General features: G+C 41.3%; 1 protein-coding gene across 4 annotated transcripts in view; it reads left to right on the forward strand.

Annotated features, from left to right (window-relative positions):
• Positions 1–3,559: 3,559 nt before the first annotated feature.
• The window catches only part of EP300 (EP300 lysine acetyltransferase), a 61,153-nt gene continuing 37,637 nt past the window's right edge, over positions 3,560–27,075 (forward strand). The window contains exons 1-3 of one of the 4 annotated variants that reach the window (XM_074826751.1): positions 3,560–3,650; positions 4,723–5,542; positions 19,671–20,329. In XM_074826751.1, coding sequence (XP_074682852.1) covers positions 5,449–5,542; positions 19,671–20,329 — 753 coding nt within the window. In that variant the 5' untranslated portion in view covers positions 3,560–3,650; positions 4,723–5,448. The other 3 variants (XM_074826752.1, XM_074826750.1, XM_074826749.1) reach the window with 3 other exon arrangements.

Genomic DNA, 27,075 nt, shown 5'->3' on the forward strand with positions numbered 1-27,075 from the left:
TGGGGAAGTTTTATTTAGTGTAAGTGATTTCTCGAGCAGCATTAGGGAGGGGAGGATGCTGGTCGGGTGACTTTGAGATCACACACCGCTTCTCAGTCCAGCAGCTGGAAGGGGAAGGCCACAGCCCCAGCTCCCTCTGAGATGAGGGAGATGATTATTTCTCTGCCTGCTCATCTTGCTGAAGCTGGGATGCGGAGCTCTGGGCATCACACTGACCCTCGCAGTACAAGAGGATCTTATCTTGTTCCTTGCAGCCCTTGAAGCAGCTGAGCATGCTTACAAATTTCAGTAACTACCAGTGAAGGCCAAACGAGATCCCATGATAAAAGTTCAAGGCCCTGCATTCCTCTTCTTATTGCTTTCCTGAGCGGATTCTCATTTTAATCGGACTTATGGTACTTTCATCCAGTTATCTCAAAGTACATAATGACTGCTGTAATTACTGGCAATAATGAGCAAACTAATTCTTCTGGGTATTATTTTCAAGGGATAAATACTACTATCCTTGCTGTAAGAATGGGGAAACTGAGGCAAGAAGGAGCAGTTGTTGGATGAATAGGTTTCTTTTAATAGCATAATCCATAGGTTTATGTATTTGCTTCCCAGTATGCTTTGTGTTCTATTATTGCTTTCCAGCAATTTTGTATGTTATTGTTTTGGCAGGTAGCATTTAGCAACAGTTGGTTGTGTGTATGTACCAGGGTTCATTTAAGAAAACTGCAGTGTTTCTAGAAAAATTAACGAATGCTGAAGGGTTTGTTGGTGGTGGTGTTGTTTATGTATATATGATTTATCTTAACCCTATTTTCCTGGGTTTTCCTTTTTCTTCCTCCTTCTCTTGTTTCAGATGACCTTCTTTTTCAGAAGAAAACACAAGTAGCATTCTTTTATATTTGTTTTCCATATACTCCATCTTGCATTTAAGTCTCTAATATCAAAAGCTAACTGAATATGACTTTCTAATATGTAAAGAACTAAGATACTCTACTGGTTATAAAGCTTGTAGGGCAGAGGTATGGTTTTCCTAATTTATTGGTTAATTACTCATATCTGTAATTCATATTCAGAAGATAGATGCTGGTTTGGTAGCATTTACCAAAGAGTATAAATTTCCCACAGTTCAGGTGTGCTTCCCTGAACTCATCTGAAGGGTAGATAGACAGGTAACCAGAGCAGAGAGGAAGCTGCACTCAAAAAAAAGGACTTTATTTTGTTTATCAAATTTTTCTGGTACTTAACAAAACTAACCAATCCATACAATACACTCTGGAGTAGCAAATAACTACCCAGTTCTTTAACTTTTATCTCTCAGGCTGTGCTCCAGCAAGCACACATGTGCTTAGTTTTTCTACAGTGAGTAGTACAGTGCGATTTCAGTGGAACTATGTGCTGTATAAAATTAAGCACACATGCAACTATTGGTAGGATCAAGTCTCTAGATAGGAACTAGTGTCACGAAACTCTTATTTGAAACATCTGCTTTGCTCCAAACTTGTTGTTTAGTAAGGGCCTGAGTTTTAAAAGCATTTAGGTGTTTATGTGCACCTTGGTGTCTTTATAAACCTGGCACTAATTCCTTATTGAACTATGGATTAAGGGCCTCTAGAGAGCCTGAAAACCTTATATAGACTTATTTCAGTCAACTTTTAATTCTAAGGAGACTTAAAAAAAAAAAGTTAAAATTAGTCTCAGCTGTGTTAAAGAAAGTGCTTCACAAGCAAGGGAAACAGTCCATCTGACAAAACAAATAAATTGAGGTAATACAAGACTTCTATAACTGGAATAATTTGGGGAATTTAGTAGCAATAAGAGGCAAAAAACCTGTGAGAACCATAACATGGTTTCTAAGGTGATGCTGTTAGGTTTGACACTGTTAATCCTGACAGCTTTAGTTCTGAGACTTTCTGCTCTCCAGACTATTTTCCTATCACTTACTTGTCCTTGCAAGCCTCCCTTCACCTCTGTGTTAAAACATACAGATTTGTGCACTGCCTATGGCTCCAAGACTTTTCCAGAAGGCTTATACATGTACAATCTTTAAGCACTTTTGGAGGAGTTGGAGCGTAACCCTATTTGCATTTTCCTTTTTGTGCAGGGGGAGACCACAAAAATCTTGCTGGAAATAAAGCCCAAACAAGGGAAGCTGAAGTGTGGGAGTACGTGAGGGAGCCGGTGGATAACTGTTCCAGAGCTGTGAATCTCCACTCATGCTTTCTCTCATTGCCTGTGGTGTTTATTCTGCTGTTTAGGCTAGGCTCTTCCCAAATACCTGCTTCAGTTCTTACACATGGGATCGCGGAGAACTCAGCCCTGAAGGTGGATGGTGAGAGAAGTCCTTGCAAACGTCCCACTTGGATCAAACAAAACTGCTTTTTCCTTTAAAAACATACACAGGCCCGCCTTTCCCTTCCACTCCTATCCCGTAATGGTGTAGGACCCAAAAGAGCACAAACACACCAAAGGGAAAAGCCGGGATTGGGTATTTCCTCACCGATGAGCCCTTAAAGATTTGAGGAAAACTCTTGGCAGGTCAGTAATCCTCACTAAGGTGTAAAGCGACTCAGGGGCTGTGAAGGTTTACGAAGGACCACGTCGATATTACCTGTCCCTACCTGCGGCCCGAGAGTCGGCCCGTGCCCAGCGCAGGAGAGCGGGTGTATTTTCAGGACGCTGCTGTACCACGTAACGCCTGCTGCCTCCTTCCCCAGCACACACGGGGTTTTTTATTGGCATAAATGGTGGCTTTTGTGGGTTTATTTACACTGGCGTAAAGTGTGGGGGGGTATTTATTTTTTGTAACGTCGATGAAAACCTCCGGCAGCTCCTGCATTCCCCAGTTAAGCTGTACGTAAGGAGCGTCTTTAGATCTCGTACGTCCACCGCCCGCCGGGCCTCGGGGGTCTGTGCGGCCGCTGCTCGGGGGTGCTGCTCCCCATCCCCGCTTCTACCAAGCCGGGGGGGCGGTGGCGTACCCCCGCCCAGGCACCGCGCCGCCCCGGGCCCTGCCTGCCGGCCCGGGCTGCCATGTCTGTGGCGCAGCAAGGCCCAGGACCGGCGGGCGGAGCGTCCCGCCCGCCGGCACCGCGGGGAGCCGACCGGGCGCCGACACCCGTGAGGGAGGGCCGCGACGGGAGAGACCCGCTCCGCCCGCCAGCCCCTCAGCCCCCCGGGCTGGGCAGCGGGCACCGGGGAGTGCGGCGGGGAGACCGCCTCCCTGCTCGTCCTGAGCCGCAGGTGACGGCCAGCCTTCCCCGGGCCGCCGCCGCGCACTTTTCGGCCGACAGAAAAGAGCGTGAGGGGAGGAGGAGGAAGGAGCGCTTTTTTTTTTTTTTTTTTAAATGAAAAAAACCCCTTTGCCTTTAAGGGGCGGAGCCAGGGGAGTTTGCGGAAGAGCCCGGCAAGAGGCGGGCGCTGATTGGACGGGCGCGGTCTCGTGACGACGGCTGGGCGGTTGCACTGCCCTCCACCCCCCCTCGCGGCACGCCAAGCCCCCCGCGTTCCATTGTGTGCGCGAGCGCCGCCAGGCCCCGCCCCCAGGCCTGGCCCCGCCCCCTTTTTTCTCTTGGCTCATTTCCGGCCGCCGCCGCCGCCGCTCGCTTCCCTCCGAGGACTCGGGAGAGTGAAGAAACAACAGCCGCCATTTTGTTTGTGTGTGAGCGACTGAGGGAGGGAGCGAGAGCGAGAGGCCGAGCCGGACGGGGCGAGCCAGGGGGAGGGCAGCGCAGAGAGACTCAGGGGCCCGGCCAGGGGACGGGGAGAGCAGCGAGGAGCCGAGACGCCCCCCCCCCTCCCCCCCCCCCCCGCGCTAGCCTGTCCGTCCCCTCTCTTTCCTCTCTCTCTCCTTTTCTCTCTTCTCCTTTTCCCCGACTTCTTTCTCTCCCCCGCTCCCCTCTGCCCCCGCTTCTGCCCGCTCCGCCACACACGCCACAGGAGCGGCCGCAGCCGGGCCGCCGCCGAGCGCCAGGCAGGGGCAGTAGGGAGCCTGCGCTCGGCCCCCGCGCTGCCTGCGCCGTCCCGCCCCACCCCCCCACCCCCCCCGCCGGGGAGCGCCGAGGACCCCCTCCCCCTCCCGGCCATTTAACCCACCCCGGGGCGAGTCCCTGACCCTCCCCCGGCGTATTTTTTCTTCTATTTTATTATTTTAATTTTACCCCCCCTCCTCTTCTCGGAGGGGTCGCTGACCGGCCTCCCCCTCCCCTCCCCCGACTACCAACCTCTTCGCTTCCTTCCCCACCCTCGCAGAGGCGAAGAGGGAGTCCCCGCCGCGCCCGATCAGCGGCCGAGGTTTTTCTCCCTCGCTTTCCGCGCCCCGCATAGCCCGTGGGTCCGCGGGAGCGGAGACGGGCAGCCCCCTCCCTGCCCGGCGCCAGCGTTCTCAACCGTCCTCGGCCGCCCGGGAGGGGGGAAGGTAGGCAGAGAAGTGGGGGGAGGGGCCGGCTTCTTCCTCCTCCTCCTCCTCCTCCTGCCGTTGCTGTGGGATCGGCCCCTCTGCCTGCGCCGGAGGGGGGGGCAGCCCGCTACTGAGAGCGAGAGAAAGAGGAAGGGGAAAGAAGAGAAGAAGGGGGGGGGGGGGGCAGAGAGGGTGTTGAAACCCGCCCCCCACCTTCCCATCCCGCGATCGGTGCTGCCTCCATCAGGACAACAACCCCTCCTCCTTCCCTGCACAACAAGATGTGAAGCGGAGACTCCTGGGACTTATCCTCACCCTCCTCATCCTTACAGCTCCCGTTTCTGCAGCCATTAGCGACGGGCGAGGAAGAAGCGAGTGGAGCTGGGGACCCCGCGCACGCCTTGCCTCTCTCCCCGCCGCCTACCCCCCAGCCCTGTCGCTGGCGGTGGGTATTTTTTTGCTGGGTGGTGTTGGAGGGGGAAGGAGCTGCTGCTAGAGGACGGTGATCTTTTTTTCTTTTTTCCTCCTCCTCTCCCCTCCTTCGCCCGCCTCCTTGTGGCGATGAGGAGGAGGAGGACGGCGCCGAGGAGGAAGAGGCTGATGGCGGCGGTGAGGAGGCAGCAGGAGGAGGAGACCCCCCGAAGGATGAAGATGATGATGGTGGCGGCGGCGAGGAAGCATCAGCAGCACAACAGCCGGGATTAATTTTACTAAAAAAAAAAACCAACCCTACCAGCCTTTTTTTTTTTTTTTTTTTTTTTTTGGCGGGGGCTCTACCAGCTCTTCCCATCTTCGCTCAGCCCTTTCGCCTGGGGGAAGAGGCCTCTTCCCCCCCGCCCCAGCTCCCACCTTCTCCCTGCTTCTCCGCTGCCGCCCTCCCGGAGCCCGAGGGGCAGAAAAAGGGGAACTTGGCCCCCCTCCTCCGCCAGATCCTCCTCGCTCGCTCTCGGCATTATTGTTGTTCTTCAGCTGACTCGGGGCCCGAGAAGAAGGTGAAGGTTTTGGGGTTCACCCTGCACCGTCTCTGCTCTGAGTGATTGTCTAAAAAAGAATTAAAAATGGCCGAGAATGTGGTGGAGCCGGGCCCGCCTTCAGCCAAGCGGCCTAAACTCTCCTCACCGGCGCTCTCCGTGTCCGCCAGCGACGGCACAGGTCAGTCTCGGGGGCCCAGGCCCTCCCCACTTCTCGGTGCCGCAATTACTGCCCTTTTCTCCCCTCTTCTGCCTAAATCTCCTCCCTTTTGCTGCTGTTAACTCGTGCCTGCCTTCAGCCTTTCTGTCTGTCTGTTTCTCCCGTTTTCGCTCCGTTTGAACCTATTTGCGTTAATCGCACGGGGAGGGTGTTCGGATGTTTCTGCCCTTCTGGGTTTTTGGAAGTGATTGAAAGCAAAGCTGTTGAGTTTATTGTGCTTTTGATCAACTGCGGATAAGACTTAACAGTTTGTCATTTTCGTGTCTTTCACAATAGTAGTTATTACTAAGCTTCTTGCTAATCATATACCTTTAATGGCAGTTGCAGAAATCCAAAACAGTGGTAAAGATGATGCTTTTGTACGCTTTATTGTTGAGTTACGTGTGTACCTTCGTACACACAAATTTGTCTTGTTTCTTATTTTATTTGCGTATACAAGGTTTTTTTACAGCTCGTTTAGAAACGAGATTTATTTCTCCATCTTTTTTTCCTTCTTACGTGCAGTCTGCTTATTTGATTTACTTTTTACAATTCTTCTTACTCTTTCTTGTAGAAGGATATCTAAAAACTGTTTTTCTGATGATTCGAATAGACCATCGACTTTAGGGAAAAACAGCTAAAACCAAAATCTAGATCCCAAGCTTGGGGCATAAGGTTTATCGAGACTCTTCTTAGCAATGAAATGTTATTTCACCTTATTTGCATTAAGAATCAATATGGAGTGTAGTTCATCTTGCATCTCCCATTTCTTTGCTGCGAGACCAAAATGTCTGAAATTCCCCTGCAGACTTAAGGGCTATGAAGATAAAGGGACTTTTCTGCAGTCCTGCCAAGGTCTTCGGTGCTGCTGTGAAGGCAAGCTAGAGGTTTGAAATCTTAGGTGTCCCAATTCCTAGCAAATATGAACTGGTTGTACTGGAAGGGGGGAGGGAGTAACAAAGGACTGTTCAGCTTTTTAATGCTTCTTGTGAAGCAGATGAGTATTCGGTGTCATTTTGCTATGAGAGTACTTGGTTACCTGTCCCACAGGAGTTTCTTTGAACTCACTTTAGATCTTCTTAGCCTATGGGATATGGAGGAGGCCTTCTCCTGCCAGAGGCCAGTGAGTGGTGGCATTTCTGAAGCCACCGGTGGTCTTGTTCAGTGCAGGTAACAGCTGGCAAGAAAAAAAAAAAGAGTTGTTTGTTTGGTTTTTATTAAAAAAAAAAAAAGCTCCTCACCTGACAGTAAGCAGAAGGCTTTAATAGCTGGTTTTTGGTCGAGCAGTGGATGTGATTCTACTTGGAATCATCTTCAACATTTTGATTTTTGCCTTCTCTATTCTTGGTGAATGATGTATTAGTTTTGAAAAGTCTGTGTGTAACTTTTAGAGCATATTAGATATAGGCAATGTTGTTTTGTAACTGAAGGACGTGACTATTCCTAATATCAACAGGTCTCTAGGAAGAGTAGAAGAGTTGGAGAAGCTGCTTCTTGCTAGTTGTGGTTTTTGTGCTAGACGTGGAAACCAGTACTGTATTCAGTAGTAACCATTTTTAATTTGTCTTGACAGTGGTTATCTTGCTCTTTTTAGAGAGGTGAAATAAAAATGTGTTTTGTAAGAGAATTCCTGATACTTGAAAATACGAAAGTTGATTCAGATGAACACACGTATCAAAGTTAAGACATTTGTGATCAAATAAGGTTTGGATAATTTGTGAATGTATTTCAATTTAGCAGGTGCAGATTTTCACAGAATACTTAGTCTGTTTTAATTGTTACCTTACTGGGCAGCTCACTAAATGAACTCTTTACAGTTATGGTGAAACACTAGGGATTGTTGGACAGTTTCAGTAGTGCACAAATGGGATAACTTTTCTCAAAGTGATTGTCATCACCTTTATATGCTACATTAAAAACTATTAAAGGATTCTTACTCTTCTGGATTTTTTTGACAATTTATTACCTGGATTTGGGACAGCTTCATTTTCTGTGTTTTTTAACATGATCTTATGTCTGTTTCTAATTAAATAAAATCAAACCTCTTAACCAATAAGCGTGTTTTGAGGGTTATATTTTATTTGCTGCTTGAGAGACTGCAATTTTTTGTCTAACTGCTGTTGTGGGAAACTGCTTTGAAGTTTACATTTTTTTAACCTATCTGCTCCTTAAATTTTCCTTGAAATAGTGCAAGCAGTTTTCATTGAGTAAATTCCACTTTTAGAATCTGTTGTATTGTCCCCACTCCTTAGTTAATTATAGAAAATAAATAGCATGGTGCTTATGTACTTACTCAAGCACTCTTTTTAAAACTCTTAGATTCATAGCATCATTAGAGAGAGGGAAGGACAAGGGTAAGAAACTTGCACTGTTGATGAAACTTTTTCTAGCACGTGCATAGTGGATCTTTCCATGTGTTTCTCTTGCTGTTAACTTTTTGACTCATTTCTTAATCTGAAATACTGTTTTAGCCTGTTAGATACCTAAAAACAATGACTGACTCTAGTTAACTTACAAAGTTGCAGATGTTAAGTGTATTTATATTGAAGACTAAGTTGAGTCTCTAATTCACTTATGTTTTCACTGTAGACCTGGATGATACTGATATTCTGGGCTTGGAATGTACTAAACTCAAATGTTGGTGATTTTCTTCTAAAAAGAAGTTGGCAAAGATTGTCCTAATTCACTTGATTTCTTGACAGCAGCCAAATACAGCTGCGTTTCCCACTGTTGTTGCAATGCTGCACCTTCGTCTGCCTTAATCTTAAATGGTTCATGTGTTCTCTGCTCAGAATTTGCTTTGCCATAGAATATAAGTACTAGCGTAGTTTTGAGTTACTTTATTAATACCAATTCCTTCTTCAAGAGGTAAGAATAATGTAGACTTACAGGGAAACTGAAATGTTTGTAGCTCATTTTGTAATAAATATTTTGAAGTAATTTAGAAAGTCTTGGTATTGTCAGTGTTGTGCAGTATATTAGAAAGTGTTGTGCAGTATATTGGAATTTTTGAATGGTCTCATTTTTTTTTTAAATGTTGTGTAGTTCTAGAATAGCTTCAGGAGCAGGACTGCGTGGATTCCTTTAAACTGCCAGAGGTTTTTGTACAACTTTTGTTTCCTATTTAAATGTTAAATTTGCTGCAGAGAAGAACGGTAATTATGCGTACATCTTGTCCAGATGTTAAATTGTCTGAGGGCCTTTACAGCTCTACAGTGGGGTCTCCTTTTGTTGGTACAGTAGCCTTACTATGGGATTTGAGTTTGTGACACTGGGTGCTAGTACAACTCTTCTGTACTTTGCCAGTGTAGCTCGTTTTGCTTACAGTTCCTTACTGATAGAAACACTGTTTTGGTATGTTGCACCTACTCTAACATGACTTTCTTATTGTATCAGCAAACTGGTGTGCACCAGTCTACTTTGCACACCCCACCCCCCCGACTCCCCCGACTAATTTGAGTGCATCCTCAATAGTTATCTCCTCGACTAAATGGGTGGAAGTCTTTTGTAAAGATACAATTTTAACTGGATGCCTTAAACCAGTGATTTTTTTTTTTTTTTTAATTTGTGAACCTGTCAGTTTTTCCTGCAGTAAATACAGGTGTGCTGAAATTGCCACATACAGATTTCTGTGTGGTATATTCAGGAAGGGAGAGTTAAATCATGTTTTACAGTCCCCGCTTAGAACCTGTTTTCTGTGAACTAGGAAAGCTTTTGGGGCTCTGTGTTCAGAACTGCTGTGTTTTGTCAAGGAATAAAAATGGGGTATACTTTCTGCTGCAGCATGGTTGTATGATATCATTTCTTTGAGTTGCTTGATCAGAAAGTAGGATTTTAAGTGCTTAGTGTTTCTGGCTTGCTGTAACGTTGGAAGTTGGTTTTCTACAAGTAGTTGGCATGTGTGTTGCGTCAGAGATCAGTGGTATGTACCTTAACATCCTTCAGTTTACTATACCCTAATGTTGCATTTTTCAGAGTAAGAGCACATCTTCAATCTCCTTTTCAGTACCCATCTTTAGTAGAGTTTGTATGTTCCTTTTTTTTTATTTACAGGAACTGCTTCTGGCCATTAAAACTTTACTGTCCCTTACATCAAAGGTCTTAAGACTTGTAATAAAACTTCTTGCCTGGACTACTGCAATTTTTACTGATAATCACCTTTCATTACAAATGTATCACGATGTTTCTTTGCAAAAAATTAATCATATTAAGCTTGTCTCACTGCTTTTTCCAGAGGTATATGCATAGTTTACGATTCTGTTTTCAGACAGCTGTTTTTTTCCTAGTGTTTGTATATACTACTTTCAAATACTTTTCACAAATCTGTTTTCTGGCTAATGTTTAAGACCAAGTCATTAGTTACATCTAACTTACAGTCATCAGTTAAATATTTTTATCCCTTCTTGTTGAGAGCCACATTTTTTTCTTGCTGTAAATCAAGTATTGCAGTGGTGGATGCTTGTGTGGCAAAAATGGGTATCTTTGCCTTGTAGCTAAGTAGGTTCTCAAAGTAACTGCATTGGGAATAAATTTAAATTAAAATAATTTAAGCCTGCAAGATTTTCTTTAAAAAGTGAAGTGATCATTCATATGGTGCTTAGTAACTTTTTAAAGAAAATCTTGTAGGCTTTTGAACCTCATAGATTTCCAAACTGATACATCTCTGCTTTTTTTGCCCCTTTCACCAAGTGGATTGTGTGTGTCTGACACATGTATGTACTTTTTCTGAGCAGTGTTAGAAAGGTACCTAATTTTTTTTAAAAAAGAAGTATCCACTACAACACAAGGACTGTACATATTGTGATGTAAAACTGAATCTTGAGTGCAAACAAATAAAAAAACTTGGAGACTAGAAAACTGGTTTACAGTTGCAACTTAAACAGATTCACAAGTTTGGTATTGCAGGGAAGACCTTTGTTGCTGAACTTGGGAATTTAAATCCTAGATTTGAAAAAAAAAAACCACCAAACCTACTAATTTTTGCATCTTGACCCTCACAGTCCTAGAGCAGGGTTTGGATTTAGTCTAAAGGGTCCTTAGTTCAGGTTATTGGTCAGTTGTGTATTTGCAGAAAACCAAAGTTTATCTGGGAAGGGTCTAACACACTCTAGGGTACTGTACCTTTTTAGGGGGACGTAGGTTTCATAAGGTACTGGGGGTAAACACTGAACTTCAGTAGAAATTTTGGTTTCTTGTACCTTTACAACTTGGAGAAAATTACTTTAGATTTTGATTTGGTATGCTTTAGTGTTTATTTCTTGCACCTTCTTTGTAGGCTGCTTGATTATGTCCAGAGTGTCACCTCAGTGTCTTGCTTAGCTGCTCTAGCAGGAGCAGCCTTTCAGTGCTTGTTCCAACAATGTAATGATACTGCTTTAACCTTTCTCATCACCCAAGCTAGTGCCCCCTCTGACAGGGCTTGGCCAAAAATAATTTAGATTTAATATTTGACAAATGGAGTAATTTTGCTATGTAGATTTCAGTGACAGATAAACAATGCACACCTGTCTCCAAGGATTTAGCTTTTCTGTTTTTACTTAAAGTGTAGCAGCAGGCTCAAGTAAAATACATCTGTCTCTGCATATGGTTGTATGCACTGACAAAAAACTTCTGTGATTACCTTGAATTTGTAGAACTTCAAGTAGGACTTGAACTAGGGCAATTCATAGAAATCCTCTCCCTGAGCAGTAAGCGATCTGACAACATGTCTCCGTCATCTTCCTAAATAGCAACAAGTTTCCTTAAAATGAATTGGCATATGAATGTATTTAAAATTCTCTTAAAAACTTGATGTGCTATATTCTTTTTCAAGCATGCATTTCTTCCAAAAGTTTTTGAAGAAAATCAGAAAAAGGAGTGTTGAATTCTGACTAACTGAAATCACAGTAACTTGTGGTTTGGTTGGTGTTGGGTGTGTTTACAGGAACAGTAAGAGGATGAAATCATGGTCCAAACTAGGATTTTCATTAAAAAGTGCAACTTAGGTACAGGACCATCAAAAACAGTGCAGGCCACTTTCTGTTATTGGTGGTTGTGAGATGGGGCAGAGAAGGTTTTGCTTTTTTTCATTTGATTGCAAAATGCTTCTATGCTGCACCTTTTGTTGCATCTCCATAAGACATACAAGTAGAGTTTTGAACCATATCTGCCTGAGGAATCACGATTTACTGTTTGTTGCTTTGTAGAACTCCCAAATACAATGAATAGCTAATCTCTTTTACAACATATTCTTACTGTGTTAATGAATTAAAATAATCTAATTCTCTTTTCTTTTTTAGAATTCTAATAAATAAAATTCTGGTGAAATGCTGGTATATGGCTTGCTCAGTACAAATTCTGCTGAAGCCTTTTACATATTCCTGAATATAATTTCAGGAGCTCTGGGAAATTACTGGTTCAAGAAAAGAAAAGTCTGATCTGCTGACTTCTGTTTTTAGTTTGCTTGTATATTTTTTGGTAGATGAATTCAGCATTGCTTTCTGGTTTTACTCAGGAGTAACATTGAATGAACTCAAGTCAGTAATACTCAGAAAACTGACTTGACTTTTTAGTAATTGTATATTCAGATTGCATCATTTCAAAGTTGTTAACTTGACAATGTGGTGAACTTCACTCTTTTCTTGAAACTGATTTGTAATCACTTCTAAAATGAAACTGATTCAGTGTGTTTATGCACATAATAGCAGACCAGCAAGGCATCACTAACTTTCCAGACTTGTATGCATGGTGGTCTACAATTTACCAGACTCCCAAGTGAAATGCCATTCTTAATATTTAACAATACCGCAGACCAAGGTAACTTAATGTGGTCTTATGGGAGTTTGGTGGCATATACACAGCATAGTCTTGGGAATAAGAATACTAATTTAGAGACTTTTCAGTAAAGGTAACCCAGTGAAATTTACACAGATAGCAACGTGTTCACAAGGAAATAAACTGTGTGACTTTAGTTTGGAATTAAAATGTTAAAAGTCCATCTTATTTGGGTCACCAGTGATGGCAAGACCAGTACCTTTGCATTGTGTTAGGTAACAGTGTGAATAGGCAGCTACGCAAACACCAGTGTCTCTGAAATTCCCCCTTAAGTCATGTTAAAACATTAAAAGTACCTTATCTTGATTCTTGCACCCAGTCTTTCCCATATGATTACCACTTCTGTTTCCCTAGAACAGCTACGGTTCTGTATTCCAGAATCATAACCATTGAATTTTTCACTATGGTTTTCAGTGGTAAACACCTGCTGTCATCTGTATCTCTAAATACTGGTTTTTGAAGAACTTTAAATATGATAATTGGAAACTGTTATAAATACAATTTTCTTCTGAAGTTGCAAAAAATATGCATCAACCAGAGTCTACTGAAATAAGCTTTCTGTTGATATTGGTTTGGGACAAGTACGATTTAAACTTGCAGATTATTGAGACTTTGCAAAATTAAGACTTTTTTCCTTAAGCAAGAGTTGATGTGTTTGATACCAGTATTTGAATAGGAATTAGGCTAGCTTAAAATTGGAGAAAGGTCCTAATTTTAGAACTTTCAGTAGATGTTGAACAGTAAGTTGTTGCTTCTTTAGAATGATTTTTTTGTTTACACTTGTGAGATACTTAAGTTTATACCTGGTTGTTACAACTAATAATGAAACCATGTGCATTCTGGATGGTGGATTGGACTTTGACCAACAAACATTTGGTTGTTTTTAAAAAATCTGTGCCTGAAGTTGTGTGCTACCATGATGTGCTACTGTTTTCTGCCTTTGTTGTCTTCCAGGGGTTTTGAGTATGTCCTTTTTAGATGTGTTTTTCTGCTTATATTGTTTGCAGTCTTCAAATTATCAAGTTTCTTGGTGTAGTGAACAAATTCCAGGTCTTTTCCAGATTAGCAGGTAAGGAAGGAGTCAGTGCTTCCCCAGTTTCTTGCAGGAAACAGTATTAATATTGAAGGCTAATGCTGCAGACTTTGTTACCCGTATAGCATAATACAGAATACGAGTTCTCAGTAGCTGTTGCGTAAGCAATAGTGAAGGCCTCTGCATCACACTTCCACTCGGGGGTGAGTGATGATTAAGGTTGTATAGGGACTGATGTCCTAGGATTTTGGAAACAGTAGTTGCAATGATGAATCTAGATCTTAATATTTTAGGCTGATGTTGAATTTTTGCCCCTTTGTGGCAAATCAAATCAGTGGATTAATTTAAATTAACTCTACATTTTACATTAGGACAAAATGGTTTGGCAGTTTGTGTTACTGTTGGGTAATTGTGGCTTCATAGGGGATCACCATGAAAAGCCTTCTTAATGGGCTTTAATGGTAAGAATAAATCTGATCTCCAAAATGCTGTATAGCAAAGTTCTCTCACACCCACCTGGTAAGAATTTTAAGAGGTTTTGCTTCTTTCTTAGACACGTGGTCTGTCGCTCATCTGTCCGTTCCCCCCCCGCCCCCCCCCAACTGTCTGAACGTGTCTGAACGTGTCTAGCTTCGCTTTTTGCCATTGACAATTGATTTACTCATTGCCTTGAGAATTGATGACTTTATTAGCACTTTGTTTCAAGTCTGTGCTTCATCTTTGCATCTGCGTTTTCATGGATACATGAGAATCATCTGTGAGAATGTGTCTCCTTATTTTGTTCTACTTTTATTCTTGTTTTGAGTTCTGTTTTTTTTTTAAGGTCACTTCAGACAATACATTTTAGGGCCTGTAATGCTGGTGCTTGACAATGCAAACTTGAATGGCTGGCTTCTTTGGAATATTAGCTGTATTCTCTGGGCACTTCCTCTGTTACATCTAGGCCCTGTTCAATTCTTGGATAGCTTTCATGTCGCCATGCAGGGAAGATACTGACCTCCGCAGCTTATTGTTATTCTTTGTCTGAAAGCGCAGCAAAGGTATCATGTTTTCTGTGTAGTCCAACATCATCTGTGGCTCCTGTCAACCCTGTCACATGCATGCTTTGTATTCAGTGTCCTGTATTAAGCCTTGTCCACTTGTTTCATTGTGAACCTAACGACTGTGTTGTAATTTGATCCACTGATAGGTTTCTGGAGCCCAGAAATATTTGCAAAAAGGTGACTGGTCAGCAGCTTTCTAATTTGATATGTCTGTGTTCAGAATATAATATAATAAATGCGATGCAGGGACAGGAACTGTAAAGTTTCTTACCTCTAAGATCAGCAAGCGAGGGTGAGCACTGGAGTAAGTTGTCTTACATGTCTGGCATGCAGGGTTCTTCAGGCGTCACTGTTAGCACATGATGCTGTTTGTTTCTTCAAATATACCAACTGTTCTTTGAGACTGAATGCTTGAACGTATTGAGTCAGAGGGTACATACACATGAGAGTAAAGTGTTCTTGCTATTTTATAGCATGTGGGCAAGTTCTTAGAAAAAGAGTATTATTCACTGCAGCCTATTTGCTGGAACCAGATAATCTCCATATTGATAGAAATGCTTGTTTTATTCTGAAAGGTGAATAGAGGTCTGTTGTCTTAATCCAGAAATGAGAAAACTGAATCATGACTGTAGGCTAGAAAGCATGCAAAAGAAACTAGCATGTGACACTTGAACCCACATGTCAGTTTCTTTACTAGGTAGTTAGTATGGAAATGTTTTCCTTGTATTGTAAGCATTGTCAGAAATCTCTACCTTGCCTTGCATGCTTTGAGAACTGTTACATCACTGGTTCTGCCAGGTGCTTTTGCAGTAAAACTGGGTTGAAATAAATACTTTGTAACTCATTTGAAAATTGATCACTTGTTAAGGCACCAGTGTGTTAATTGATTTAGGATTTTGGTTGCACACTCTGAATCTGTACTAGTTTAAAGTCTGTTTTGGTGCCAGGTAGGTTTCCATTCCAGGCCAGCAGTTTCCTTGCATCTTGCAGATCAGACACTGTCAAAGACAGACTTCTTAGAAGGAGGGTTCAAAACTAAGAAAATAATCCACAGTATGCAACGCAAGTTAGCACAATGATTTTTTTGAAGTTGCTTTCTCAGTTTAGGCTGCAGTTCATATTGCTTAATCTAGACTAACTGGACTGCCATTGAAAGAAACGGACCTCTCCATCTACTGTCTTTTCTGACCCACTTTCTCACTACAGATTTAATGTAGCCAGGGCAAGTCAGGCCGGTTCCTTGACTCTACAAAAAATGAACTTGCCTTAGTGTTCAGTAGTGGTACAGTTCCTAAAAGGAAATATTATATGCCTTTGCATGTTGCGACTACCTCAGGTTAAGACTTTCTGACTACCTACTTAGATGTTTTGTGGAGGTACTTATCTTTCCTTTGAATCTTAGGTGGCAGTAACAATCTATTCTGTAACTTCTTGTTACCTCTGGAAAGAAATACACTAATAATACCGTAAGTAACATAATGTGGAATCTCTCTGTGCCACTCTATTGAGATCAAGATTTAGCTCTACCACTTACTGCCTGCACGTTACTGGATATTTTTCAGCTCTTAGGCCAGATACTGTCCTGTTACATCCCAATTTTCCTACGATCTCTAGGGATTATGAATCGGGTAGACAAACCTTTGCGGGACTAATCTGCATACTTTGCCTTCCCACAAGCTTTATTTTGTTAGTAAGAAATCTTCATGTGTATCCTTAATGAAACAGATTGCAAAGCTAGCAGTGAACTCAGTGTACTTGAAAGTCAGTCTCTTCCCTGGATATTTATTACCATTGTCTTAAGCTGTGCCTTTGGCTCAGCCTTTCCAGTTTTTGTATTGGTCAAGGTAGAACTCTCTATAGTGGGCTTTAGAATACATATTATATGTAAAAGACAGTGAAATGGATGGCAACTTTTGCTAGATATGCACAAAGTTTTACTGATCTTTATGGCCTTTTGAGACTGTCTGCATTTCAGTCCTGTATCTGAAAACTTCTGCCTCCTGACAGTTGAATAAAATGTAATTTTCATAGTTGATAAGACAACTGGAAGCTCTTCTAGTTTTGTTGTTGATAGACTGGATGAGGAAGAATTTGAAGTTTTGTTTTTGGAAAAGACTTCTAGAAAGAGCAATCTCACACCAGAATATTGTCTTGTTGGCATTTACTAAAGATTTTGATTTGTAGCTGATAATATTCTTTTATGATGAATCTTCTGTTGTGTATTCTCTAGGATTAAAAATCCTAAGAAGTTAGTTTTATATGGAAAGTACAGTTTACATTTTTTTGATGCAAAGAACTAATCTGATTGGATTATCTCAACCTTTTAGGTGTTTGCTTTTTTTAATGTAGCTGTCGATTTGTGTGTTTTGAGACATTAATAAAAAGAATTAAAAACACTTGAGTTTTTATGACATTTTTCTTCCTGTTTATGGGTGGCACAGAATGACCAGGCCAAGGAGCTCAGATAGCTTGTACCTGGACACTCCAGTTGGATATGAGCAAGTAAGCCTTAAAGGTGAAATTATCTGCCCATTTACGAGGAGGGGGAATTTTAAAAAAAACTTCTTCAGAGAAGCAGATTAATATTTTCTTGTGAAGAAAGATGGGCAAATTTTTGTGTCTCAAAAGAATTGCACTGTCCCTTTGCAGTGTTATATCTGAAATCATCTAAATGGGTCTTTCTGAGAAAAAACCGAATTAGTACTTCATATTTAGACATTTATTGATCACTTTCCAGGTGGTTTTGTGAATAACTTAATATATGATGGTCTGACCTCAAGAAAGGTGAAGTGGGGATTTTTCTTTTGGGACTTGCCCTGTCCTGGAAGCTGTATCTTCAAGAGCAGAGGTTCTTTTCCCCAGTTAGTCAGTCACAAAACTGGCCTTTGAGCTGTGTGGGCATCTTTGCTTCAACAGCTGTTTCCCAGTTTGCAGATGAGAGGTTGCTGCATGCTGCCATTATGTTTATGTGGTAGGTACAGGGTTTATACTGGCTGATGTTCTTCCGAGACACTTAACTTTTGTTTTCAAGTTTTGTTTGCTCATCATTAAGGAGATTTTTTTTTTTTTTCTGGACAGCAGACTAACTTGTGAATTACTGATGGTATTTTTTATTCCTTCCTTACTCATGGGCTGTTCATCAGGTTATTAGCCAGAGTGTTTTCTAGATGTAGTGCTTCAGCATTTGCCTGTTAAAGGTATCCTAACAGGCGTCTTAAGATGTCTGTTGAAGCTATTTCAAACTGTCATGTATTGTTTTGGATTGTTTTCTCCATTTCCTTGATCTCCCCTCTAATTTGAGGGTCCCTTCCACTGTAACTGTTCCCAAGTTCATCAGTATTTAATTCTTAAGCTAACCACTGAGCACTGTAAGGTTTTTTTTGGTGAGTGTGTGTTTTGAGATAAGTCTACTGACACAAAACTCTAAATCCATCATTTTAAATGGAGGAGAACTTGGACAAAGCTTTATTCTTCTGATTCTTCCTTCACTTCTAAATCTTCAAAAATACCGGTCATGCTGAAGAGTATTCATGATGCAAATGAAAGATCAGTCCTTAGTAAGCGTTGCAAAACGTAACTTCTAGGATGAGATTTCCATTAATGAAGAATGGGCTGACTGATTTTAATAGTTTAAAACGTAGTTCTTCAGTGGAAATTTTCATTCTGTCTCTGGTGCTTTGCAGTAATAAAGATTATATAAATGGAGTTATAAAGTCTCTGTTGTGGTATACCTGCATTCTTACCAACCTCATACCATATTTTCAGAATTCTTAAATCATGATCTTATCTGTGATAACAGTTGCAAAGTTGTTGAAACTCTTTTAGTACTGGAGTTTGGCAGTTTGAGTATGGTATCGTGTGAAACATTTTGAACAGATTTCTAATGCTGATGAGCTTTTCTGATTTACGTGCTGTTCAACTGTAGTCTTTTTCCATTAATATTTAGACCAAGTCATCTTGCTGGCCTCTCTAGAATTCAGTGTAATTGACATTTCCTTTTAAATGCAGTTGCTGAGATAGAGTGATATTTTAGGTCATTGTCTAGATCTGAAGTTTTTGAAAATGCAGTGCAATACCTCCTACAGAGCATCCATGAAATGACCTTTCTGACAGAAGTGGTGCTGAAATGTTCCAATAGTTAAGACTGAAAAAACCCTCCTTTACTAGGTATTATCAGATTTCCAAATACTAAGCTTTACAGACTAGTTGTGCGTAGCTATGTGTCTTAGTTTTTAGCCATAAACTTTCTAGGTTATTTTTGTTTTAACTACCATAGATTAAATATACAGATCAGGGTGCATGCTGCTTCTGTGGACATAAGAACTGCTTGCTTTCTTGAGCAAATTGACTCTGGGTACTGTGTAATATTCTTTTATCTATATATCCCAAATAGTAACCTTTCTTCACTTGGTTACCTTGGGGACTGCTTTGCATGGGCTCTTGAGGTGTGAATTTGATTTTTCATGTTAGTGTTTTTTCACAGTTTTGTGGCCAGAAGAGTTATTTTTGATTGTTTTCTGACAGTGTTCATTGTGGGAAGGCACTGACTGTCCAGTGGAGTTCAGTGGAATTTTGCAATTCTGTGCTGGGAATGACTGAATGTGGAAGATTAAAAAAAAAAAAAAAAAAGCAACAACAACGCCCCCCCCCCCCAAAGAAACAAAAACCAAAACAAACCCCACAACCAAACCACTATTTATTATTTTATGAATAGTAAACATCTAATGCTGAACTATATTACTATATTTGTTATGTCTGTTTCAAAAGTGACAGAGTTCAGTGAAAGTTAAAAATCAAAGACAGTGCTTTCCCATCAACCTTTTATTTCTTTGTAATAATTGTTGTCTAATTCCACTGTCTAACTCTGTGGGATTTTTTTTAATACAGTATTTTTCCTCTCCTTCCTTGTCAAATTTATCAAGTTGAGACGACATAGTCTGAGATACCCAGTGATCTTTCAACATAAACTGCTGTAGGAGAGTGAAGTAAAATGGTCTTCTCTAGTTAAGACTCTGAAGTTGAGAAATTACCTTTATCATGACAAATTGGCTAGTTTTCAGTAATGACTGATATAGGAATTTTGCTGGAACATAGAAAGTGAAGTTTTAGTAGTTACTTGAAATAAAAAATAGAAACTAATGAAGATTTTTCTTCAAGACACTACTGATTGCTCTGACATCACATAAAATTTGTTGTGTTGTTTTTGGTTGTTTTTTTTCAGATTTTGGATCACTCTTTGATCTGGAACATGACTTGCCAGATGAACTGATCAGCTCCACAGAACTGGGACTCACCAACGGTGGTGACATTAGCCAGCTGCAGACCAGCCTTGGCCTGGCACAAGATGCTGCCTCTAAACACAAGCAGCTTTCTGAACTTTTACGGGCCGGTAGCTCCCCAAATCTCAATATGGGGGTTGGTGGACCTGGCCAGGGAATGGCCAGTCAAACTCAACAAAATAGTCCTGGAATGGGAATGTTAAACAGCATGGTGAAAAGCCCCATGGCACAGGCTGGGTTGACGTCTCCCAATATGGCGATGGGTGCAAGCGGACCAAACCAGGGTCCTTCAGCCCAATCCACAGCAGGAATGATGCCAACAGTAAACAGTCCAGTTAACCAGCCTGGCATGGGAATGAATACAGGGATGAATGCTGGCATGAATCCTGGGATGTTGGCAGCAGGCAATGGACAGGGGATGATGCAGGGGCAAGTCATGAACGGTTCGATTGGAGCAGGCAGAGGGCGACCTAATATGCCATATCCAAACCCAGGAATGGGTAGTGCTGGTAACTTGCTGGCTGAGACACTGCAGCAAGGCTCTCCGCAGATGGGAGGACAGGCTGGACTGAGAGGGCCACAGCCTGGAGCCATGAACAAGGTAAGACAAGCTAAACTTGACTTTATTACCTTCCTTCTTGTGGTTGACTTTGTTTTGTAGGATTTATTTCTCTGCAGTATCGGTTCTATAGAACAGAATTTTTTCTTTTAAGAGTCCTGGATCATGTGGTAAATAGTTTATATGCTGCTAAAGTGGAATTTGTGGCAGTCATGGGAGGCGAAAATTGAGTCTTTCACAACAAGCAAGACAATTGCTAGATTAAAAAGCCTATTTTAGAAATCTTGTGACAGTATAGATTATCAACAGCTCTGAAAACTAACTTGATTGTATTTTATTCTGTTTTATGCGTTGTCTGCAAATGTATTTTCCCATCTAATGTGATGCTGGCAGAATCCATCAGGACCTTTTAGATGTGGTGCTTTTTTCTGTGTGACATTTAATGAGAGTATTTGTTGTCTGAGATCAGCTCTAGCATCTGCCAAGAGACGCATACAGGTTTGAATGGACTGATACACTGTATGTGCTAAGACATACATTGGCCTTGTTAAGAAATAGGTATTTGAGTTAATGGTGGAGAATGAATGCTCATATAAACATCTGAAGACAAATGTTGGATTCTTAAAAGACTGTTAATCCAACTCAACTGTAGTTTTAAAATTTACAAAGGCTTTGTCTATAGGAGAGTAAACCAGAAAGCTGAAAAACATACTTTATTTTTATACTGGAGAGGAAAGTAGATATGCTTCTGTAATTTAGGAGATTGGAAGAAAGTTGTTATCATGAGTCACTGAAAAGATGAGAAGACCTAGTGGTTTAAGTGACAAGGAGATGTCTAAATTTAATTTTTGTCATGCACAATTAGCTTTTTTAGAGTAGGGAGCCACTTGGGTGTTTCTTAAGTTTTAGCATTTTGATTAAAAGCCTAGAAAATACTGTTTCGGTTCACTTTAGGTTGGTATTTTGTGGTTCTTGGCTAATGAGCAGAAAGGTTTTCCAAGGTGCTTTGCAATACCTGAATAGATCTATCTTGGAGTGCTGAAGTCAGTTCACTTGGAGGACTTGAAATGATAAGTTGCATAGTCTATAAATGTATTTGAAACAGAAATTAAAATTATGCTCTGTATTAATGGTTTTGCTATGCTTTAATGTATTAAGCAAAATTGTTTTAGTGTCTTGTGAATGTTATTAATTATGAAGATCTTTGATTTTAGCTGTTTGCTTAAGCTCAATGTGTTGCTAACAATGGTTCACGTGTATATATATATATACACACACATACATATATATATGTCTAGTAAGGAGTTGGTTTTGTGATCTTGTCATTTCAGATATTTTTGCCTGATAGGAAAATTGTTGCAAAGCTTGATTGCTACAGTAGAAAATTTGTATGCAGTTTACAGTGGAAAGAAATATGTATCTACTTAAAAGTATTCTCGTATTGGAATTATATAATGTCTCATTACTCCTTGGCTGTAAAAAAAAAAAAAAAATTGATCTTCAGAAAACTGTATTCAGAGGTCAAAAATTGATGTATGGGGTATTTGGGTGAAATGCAACTTCTTAATCCTTACTTATCAGAGCTAAAGTAGGGTTATGCACTATAATAAACTCATTTATCTGGAAGAAGTAAAGAAAGGACATAAAATCAACCTTTTGACTGATGTACTCCAAAATTAAATTGTCTTCCTTGCTTGAATTCTGAAATGTGCTCTACATTTAAAGTAAGAACATTTTGTGCTTCTGGGAATATTCAGACCAAATACATTATAACTTTGTTTTTTAGTTCATAGTCCCAGACTGGTTAAAAATACTTAGAGTTCTTTATTGCTGATAAAAAACCTTGAAACTTCTAGTGTAAGTACAGTGGGTATAGCCCTCATAAAGGAGTTGAAACTGCCGGATGAGAAAGAACAGTCTGAAATGGAGGCTGAAATTCCAGAATGTCTTCAATTGGTTTGGTTGTTGGCAGGGAGCCTGTGTTTCACTTCATGCAGTGGAGTTAGCAAAATCTGACAACAGTAATGTCTGACCGTTTTATCTGTCCACCCATCTGCTTTTGTTTTTTCCCACCTACAAATCTTCAAAAAGTAGATGAAAACAGAAGACCCTAAGCAGTTGTTTTTAAAAGACAGGTTTTTTTAATTGGCAAATTTAGTACTATGTTGCTGTTAATGTGGGAGTTTGTGTAATAACTTCTGTCGGTTTCCTTCATCGCTGCAAAAAATGTGCATTATCTAGGAGCTGTCCTTCAGTGGGAGGAAAAAATAGACCAGACACTTTGGTTGTTTTCAACTTCATTATGCTAGCTTGCCAAAGTCAGCCCCTTTGCGTCTGAGTTCTTTCTTGGTAAAAGAGGTGTGTTGTCTGCAATGGTTTGTATGGAGAAAGAGCTCAGGTTTCCTTTGAGGTTAACTACTTGGGAGGGAGGATATTATGCTTGTCTAACAGTAAAGATGAGCTCCAAGTGGCTAGTCAATTTGGAAAGCAAAATCAGTTACGCTTCTGCTTTGCTCTGTTGTCCTGTGAAGTTACTGAAGCATTTTCCTTCTCTCCTCCAAAACACTGGCTAGCAATAAAGTGGAGCACTTGCTTTACACATTAGCCATGTACTTCACAACTTCTAGTTGTGCATGTTACTTTTTAGGACTCAATCTCAAATGTCAATGTAAATAATTTATTTGGGGTCACCTGGTATACATAAACTTGTACTGTCATAATCTGCCCCGTACATCCTGTGGTCTAATGCTGTAGTTTTATGTATGATGTAAGCAGTCACTGACATAAAAGAAGCAATGCTGTCCGCATGCCATCTCTGTGCCAGTTGCATGACAGGCTCAGCGGAACTAATCCAGACTCATATGGTCATTAAAAAAATAAGTTTTAATTTGAATTGGTTTTGTGGTCCAATTTATACTCACGGGTTGGATAGCTAGTGCTGATATTCAGGAGGGGACATATTAAAGGAGCTGATATTGCCAGTCAGAGGAGGGTGTGGACCCTGCTTTGGTGACAGTACCAGCTTAAAAATGCATGTGAAAGTCTAGCCTGAAACGAACTGTTAGAAGTTTTGAGGGGAAGGGAATTGTATCGAGTTTTGCTTTCTTGAATAGCTTTTTGTTTTCTATGTGCTTGGTTGTGTGCAAGTTAGGAGGATGACAGACATGCCTATTACTCTTAAAATAGAGTTTTGGAAATTGTTTGGAATGCTTTGATTCTTTCAGTGTTTAAGCATTTTGGGGGCTTTTTGTTTCACTAGATAGTTTTACAGCTTTGATTAATTTAAAAGTAATCAGCAAATTCAAGCTCCATAATAAGTTAAGAACAAATTCATGTTTCCTGTTTTGAACCATTCTTCATTTGGAATTATATCTAGTTAAAACCTTTGGTTGGTTATTCCACTGAGTCCTGATGAGAGTGCCCAGTTACCAGTTATGGTCTTATTGTCCAGCCTCTTATCAGGGGATAAGGGCATTTTGCATATAAGTTGGTGTGTGCATTTCTGTGATAGCAGTTCTCTATCAAAAAGTGACTGGTTCACCTGGCCTTCGGGTCATTTAGATTTCACCTCCCACTGATTCAAGAAATATTCTGTTACTTGAGTAATGAAATGGATGTGAAGGCAGTTCAGATTAGTAAGGGCATTACTGCTGCCTCTGCTATGTGCATAGTTCACTTGCATGTGAAATTACTGGAAATGTTTACAGTTCCAGTAATAATTCTTTGTCATTTGGCTTACTGTTTGAGGGTTCTCCCCTGTTGTAATGGATACACTTGGTTTTATCGTGACCAAGGGTACTATCCAATCAAGTACAGCAATTCATTAAAAGTGTAGTTGTGTGTTCTGGTACTTTTGCTTTTTCTTCTTTGGTGAACTAATGTGAAAAAATGGGTAATTGCTCACTTTATCCCCGTGTAAGTGAGGAATGTTTGTTTATGGGGGAAAAATGGAGCTGTAAAGACTTGTCTTTGAGTCTAAGTTTCTGGGGTGGATAGGGGAGTTTCTTGCACAGATGGCAGTGAAATAATGCTAGTGTCTTGTAATAGGTGTCTTAAAACATTGTGTTTCAGCCATGTATGTTTTTTCATGGTATTGCAGATACAGCCTTGTACTTGTCTCATACAGTGGTGCTAACACCACCTTTCTTTGGTGGGTGGTTCAGCACTCGACTGTTTATCTACCCCTCACTCCCAATAGATCATTAATACGGTGATGAACTATATGTTAGTCTTTCTGGTTGTTTCTTACTGATAAAATTATACAGAATTATTTTTATTTTCCTTCTGTAGTCATGAAGTCATCATTTGCTTGATGTTTTATTCATGTTTCTCAACATGTCACAGCAAATGACATGAGCATGCTCCTGCTTCTTGTGCCAGGGTCACAAGGCGACCTCGTGCCAGGTGAAGAATATCCCAAATGATCCTTCTCTTGACCCAGTCTAGAGTTGTGTGCAGGTTGGTGTGGTCAGATTAGTAGGTCTGTGATGGCAGGACCAGGGGGCATTGCTGTGAGTTTTGGCTGTGGATCTGGCAGGTGTCAGTCTCACCTGGACCAAGTGATGGCTGCTGATTTGTTCCAGGAGACCTTGAGCATTTGGTTTTTAGCATCCTTTTTAGGTGTTGCTTGAGTGTGTGGCTTTCAGAGCCAGTTTGGCATGCTTGCCCTACAACCTAGCCTGTGCTTCTCTGGTCTTTGCCTCTCCTGTAGGTTGAGATGGGGAGTTGAGGATTACCCGTCTTGGGAGCAGCTGGGCTGAACTGGGCATGTATTCTTCTGCTGCCAGGTCCCTGGGTATAGGCAGGGTGGAGGAAGTCCCCTTGGGGTGGATGATGGTTCTCAGCCCTAGGGAGAGTAGAGCCCTGTGTTTCTGTCCTGGGACAACCTTGTTTGAGGGGGCTGGTTTTGCACCCAAAACAGTGCGAATGGCTCATGCTTGAGAAAACATCAGAGATCTTTTTGCTGGGCCAACTTGATTAATATGTTTGAAAATGCCAGATGCTTCACATAAATTTTGTGTCCAGCTGCATTGCGCATAAAAAGGATTGGCATGGTCAAACCTCATCCCTGTGTTTAATTAAGCAGCTTGCTTTTTGGGTGACATAGCAAAGGTGCTTTTTTAAGTCTAGGTTTGGATTTCTCCCCCTGCAGTCGGGACAGAGCTGGCTCACCAGCACAAGCCCACAGTTACTCTGAATCCTTCAGTATAAATGTGTGAAGTCCCCAGCTGAGTTGGGCATCTTGATTTCTCCATGTGACACCAGGGTGTGAAAATGTGCCTTCAGCCTTCAATTGAGTTGTTTGGCTAGGTTTTTTTAAAGGCTAATAGCAGCATAAGTTGCGGAAGTCATATGGGGGCAGTGTTAGTGATGGCCAACATAATCTGTTTTAGTGTACTCTTGGGTGTCAGCTAACTTTGGGAGCTATGATTGTTAATGCACTTGAAAACTTTGCTCAGAAATTTCTGGTTTTGGGCATATACCTGATTTCAAAACCCTTTGTGGAGCCAAAGGGATCAGGCTATCTTACAGGAAAACACCTTGTTTTCTTAAGGAAATAATTCCCACTGTCACTCCTTGAACCTGTTGGTCAATTTGAGGCAGCAGTGATGATGGGGAAGAGTCCTGACAGTGTGTTTGCTGACTCCTTACGTTTTTCTTCTCCCATTACCTTCTGCTCAGCTTGCACATAAGCTCTTATTAGTCTTCTGAGGGAGAAGCAGGAAGGGTTTGAGTCTTACCTGTTCTGGTTTTGGCAGCAGCTGCCTGATCGGTCACCATGTGTGTTCATCGCAGTTGAGACATGGCAGGGATGATGCCAAAAGAAGGGAGAGGAAAGGAAGCTTTTTTAGTTTTGCCTGATCATTGCTTAGTTTGTTCATCTGCCATGTGTAGATTCTTTTCATTGCTCTCTAATGTATTACTGCTGTGTGATTATGGTTATTGCTTGTGTGTGGAGGAGGGGGGCTGGCCTCAAGGGAATTCACTTGTATGTATCAGATGTCTAAAGTGGCAGGTTCTTTAGTGAATTTTGTGTTCCTCATCCTGTAGCTTGGGTTTGATCCTGCTTTATTTTGTAAAGACAAACTGAAGGATATTATAACGGATTGGCAGATGTTACAACCTGAAAAAGGAAAGTGTTTGACTAATCGCAGGTAATCTCTGGGCATGTAGGTTACTTCTCTGTGTGGCTTGGATGCAGGAAAATGCCCAGACTTGAACCAAAAAGCATTGAGGAGACTGAACATTGTCTAGTCAAATGCTGACGTGACTTGAAACAATGCAGCTCTTTAAAGTATTTTCATGCTTTTATTATTAAGTTATAGCTCCTCGAGGATCCTGCCTGAGTAGTAAGTGGTGAGAACTTGGTAATGTTAACAAAGATCTCCAGTTTTTCTGGTCCTCTATGGCTAGCTGTTTTGGTCCTAGAAGGCCAGATTTCCTGTGAAAAATAGATGGGAGTGCAAGGAATGGGGGGAAAAAAAAAAGTCAGAGGACAACTTTATTGGCAAGATTGCTCCTAACTGTTCTTTAAGTTCTGGGGCATTCCAAGGCAACAAACGGTATATTCTGGTATGCTAAAACAGTTTAATATGCATATAGCTTGTATGACATAAGAATCTACTTCCCCTGTGGATGAATGGTTCAATAGATTTTTGTTTGCAGAGTTCCTTCCTACAATCTCCTTTGACCTCTAGTACTGCTCACTGCAAACAAGTTACTGTGACTGTGTGTGTGGTGTTACCTATGCCTATGGTCTATTCTTAAATAGAAAATGATTGTGTACT

This window comes from Strix aluco, chromosome 5, assembly GCF_031877795.1.
Source record: "Strix aluco isolate bStrAlu1 chromosome 5, bStrAlu1.hap1, whole genome shotgun sequence".
In the NCBI taxonomy this organism is placed as follows: domain Eukaryota; kingdom Metazoa; phylum Chordata; class Aves; order Strigiformes; family Strigidae; genus Strix; species Strix aluco.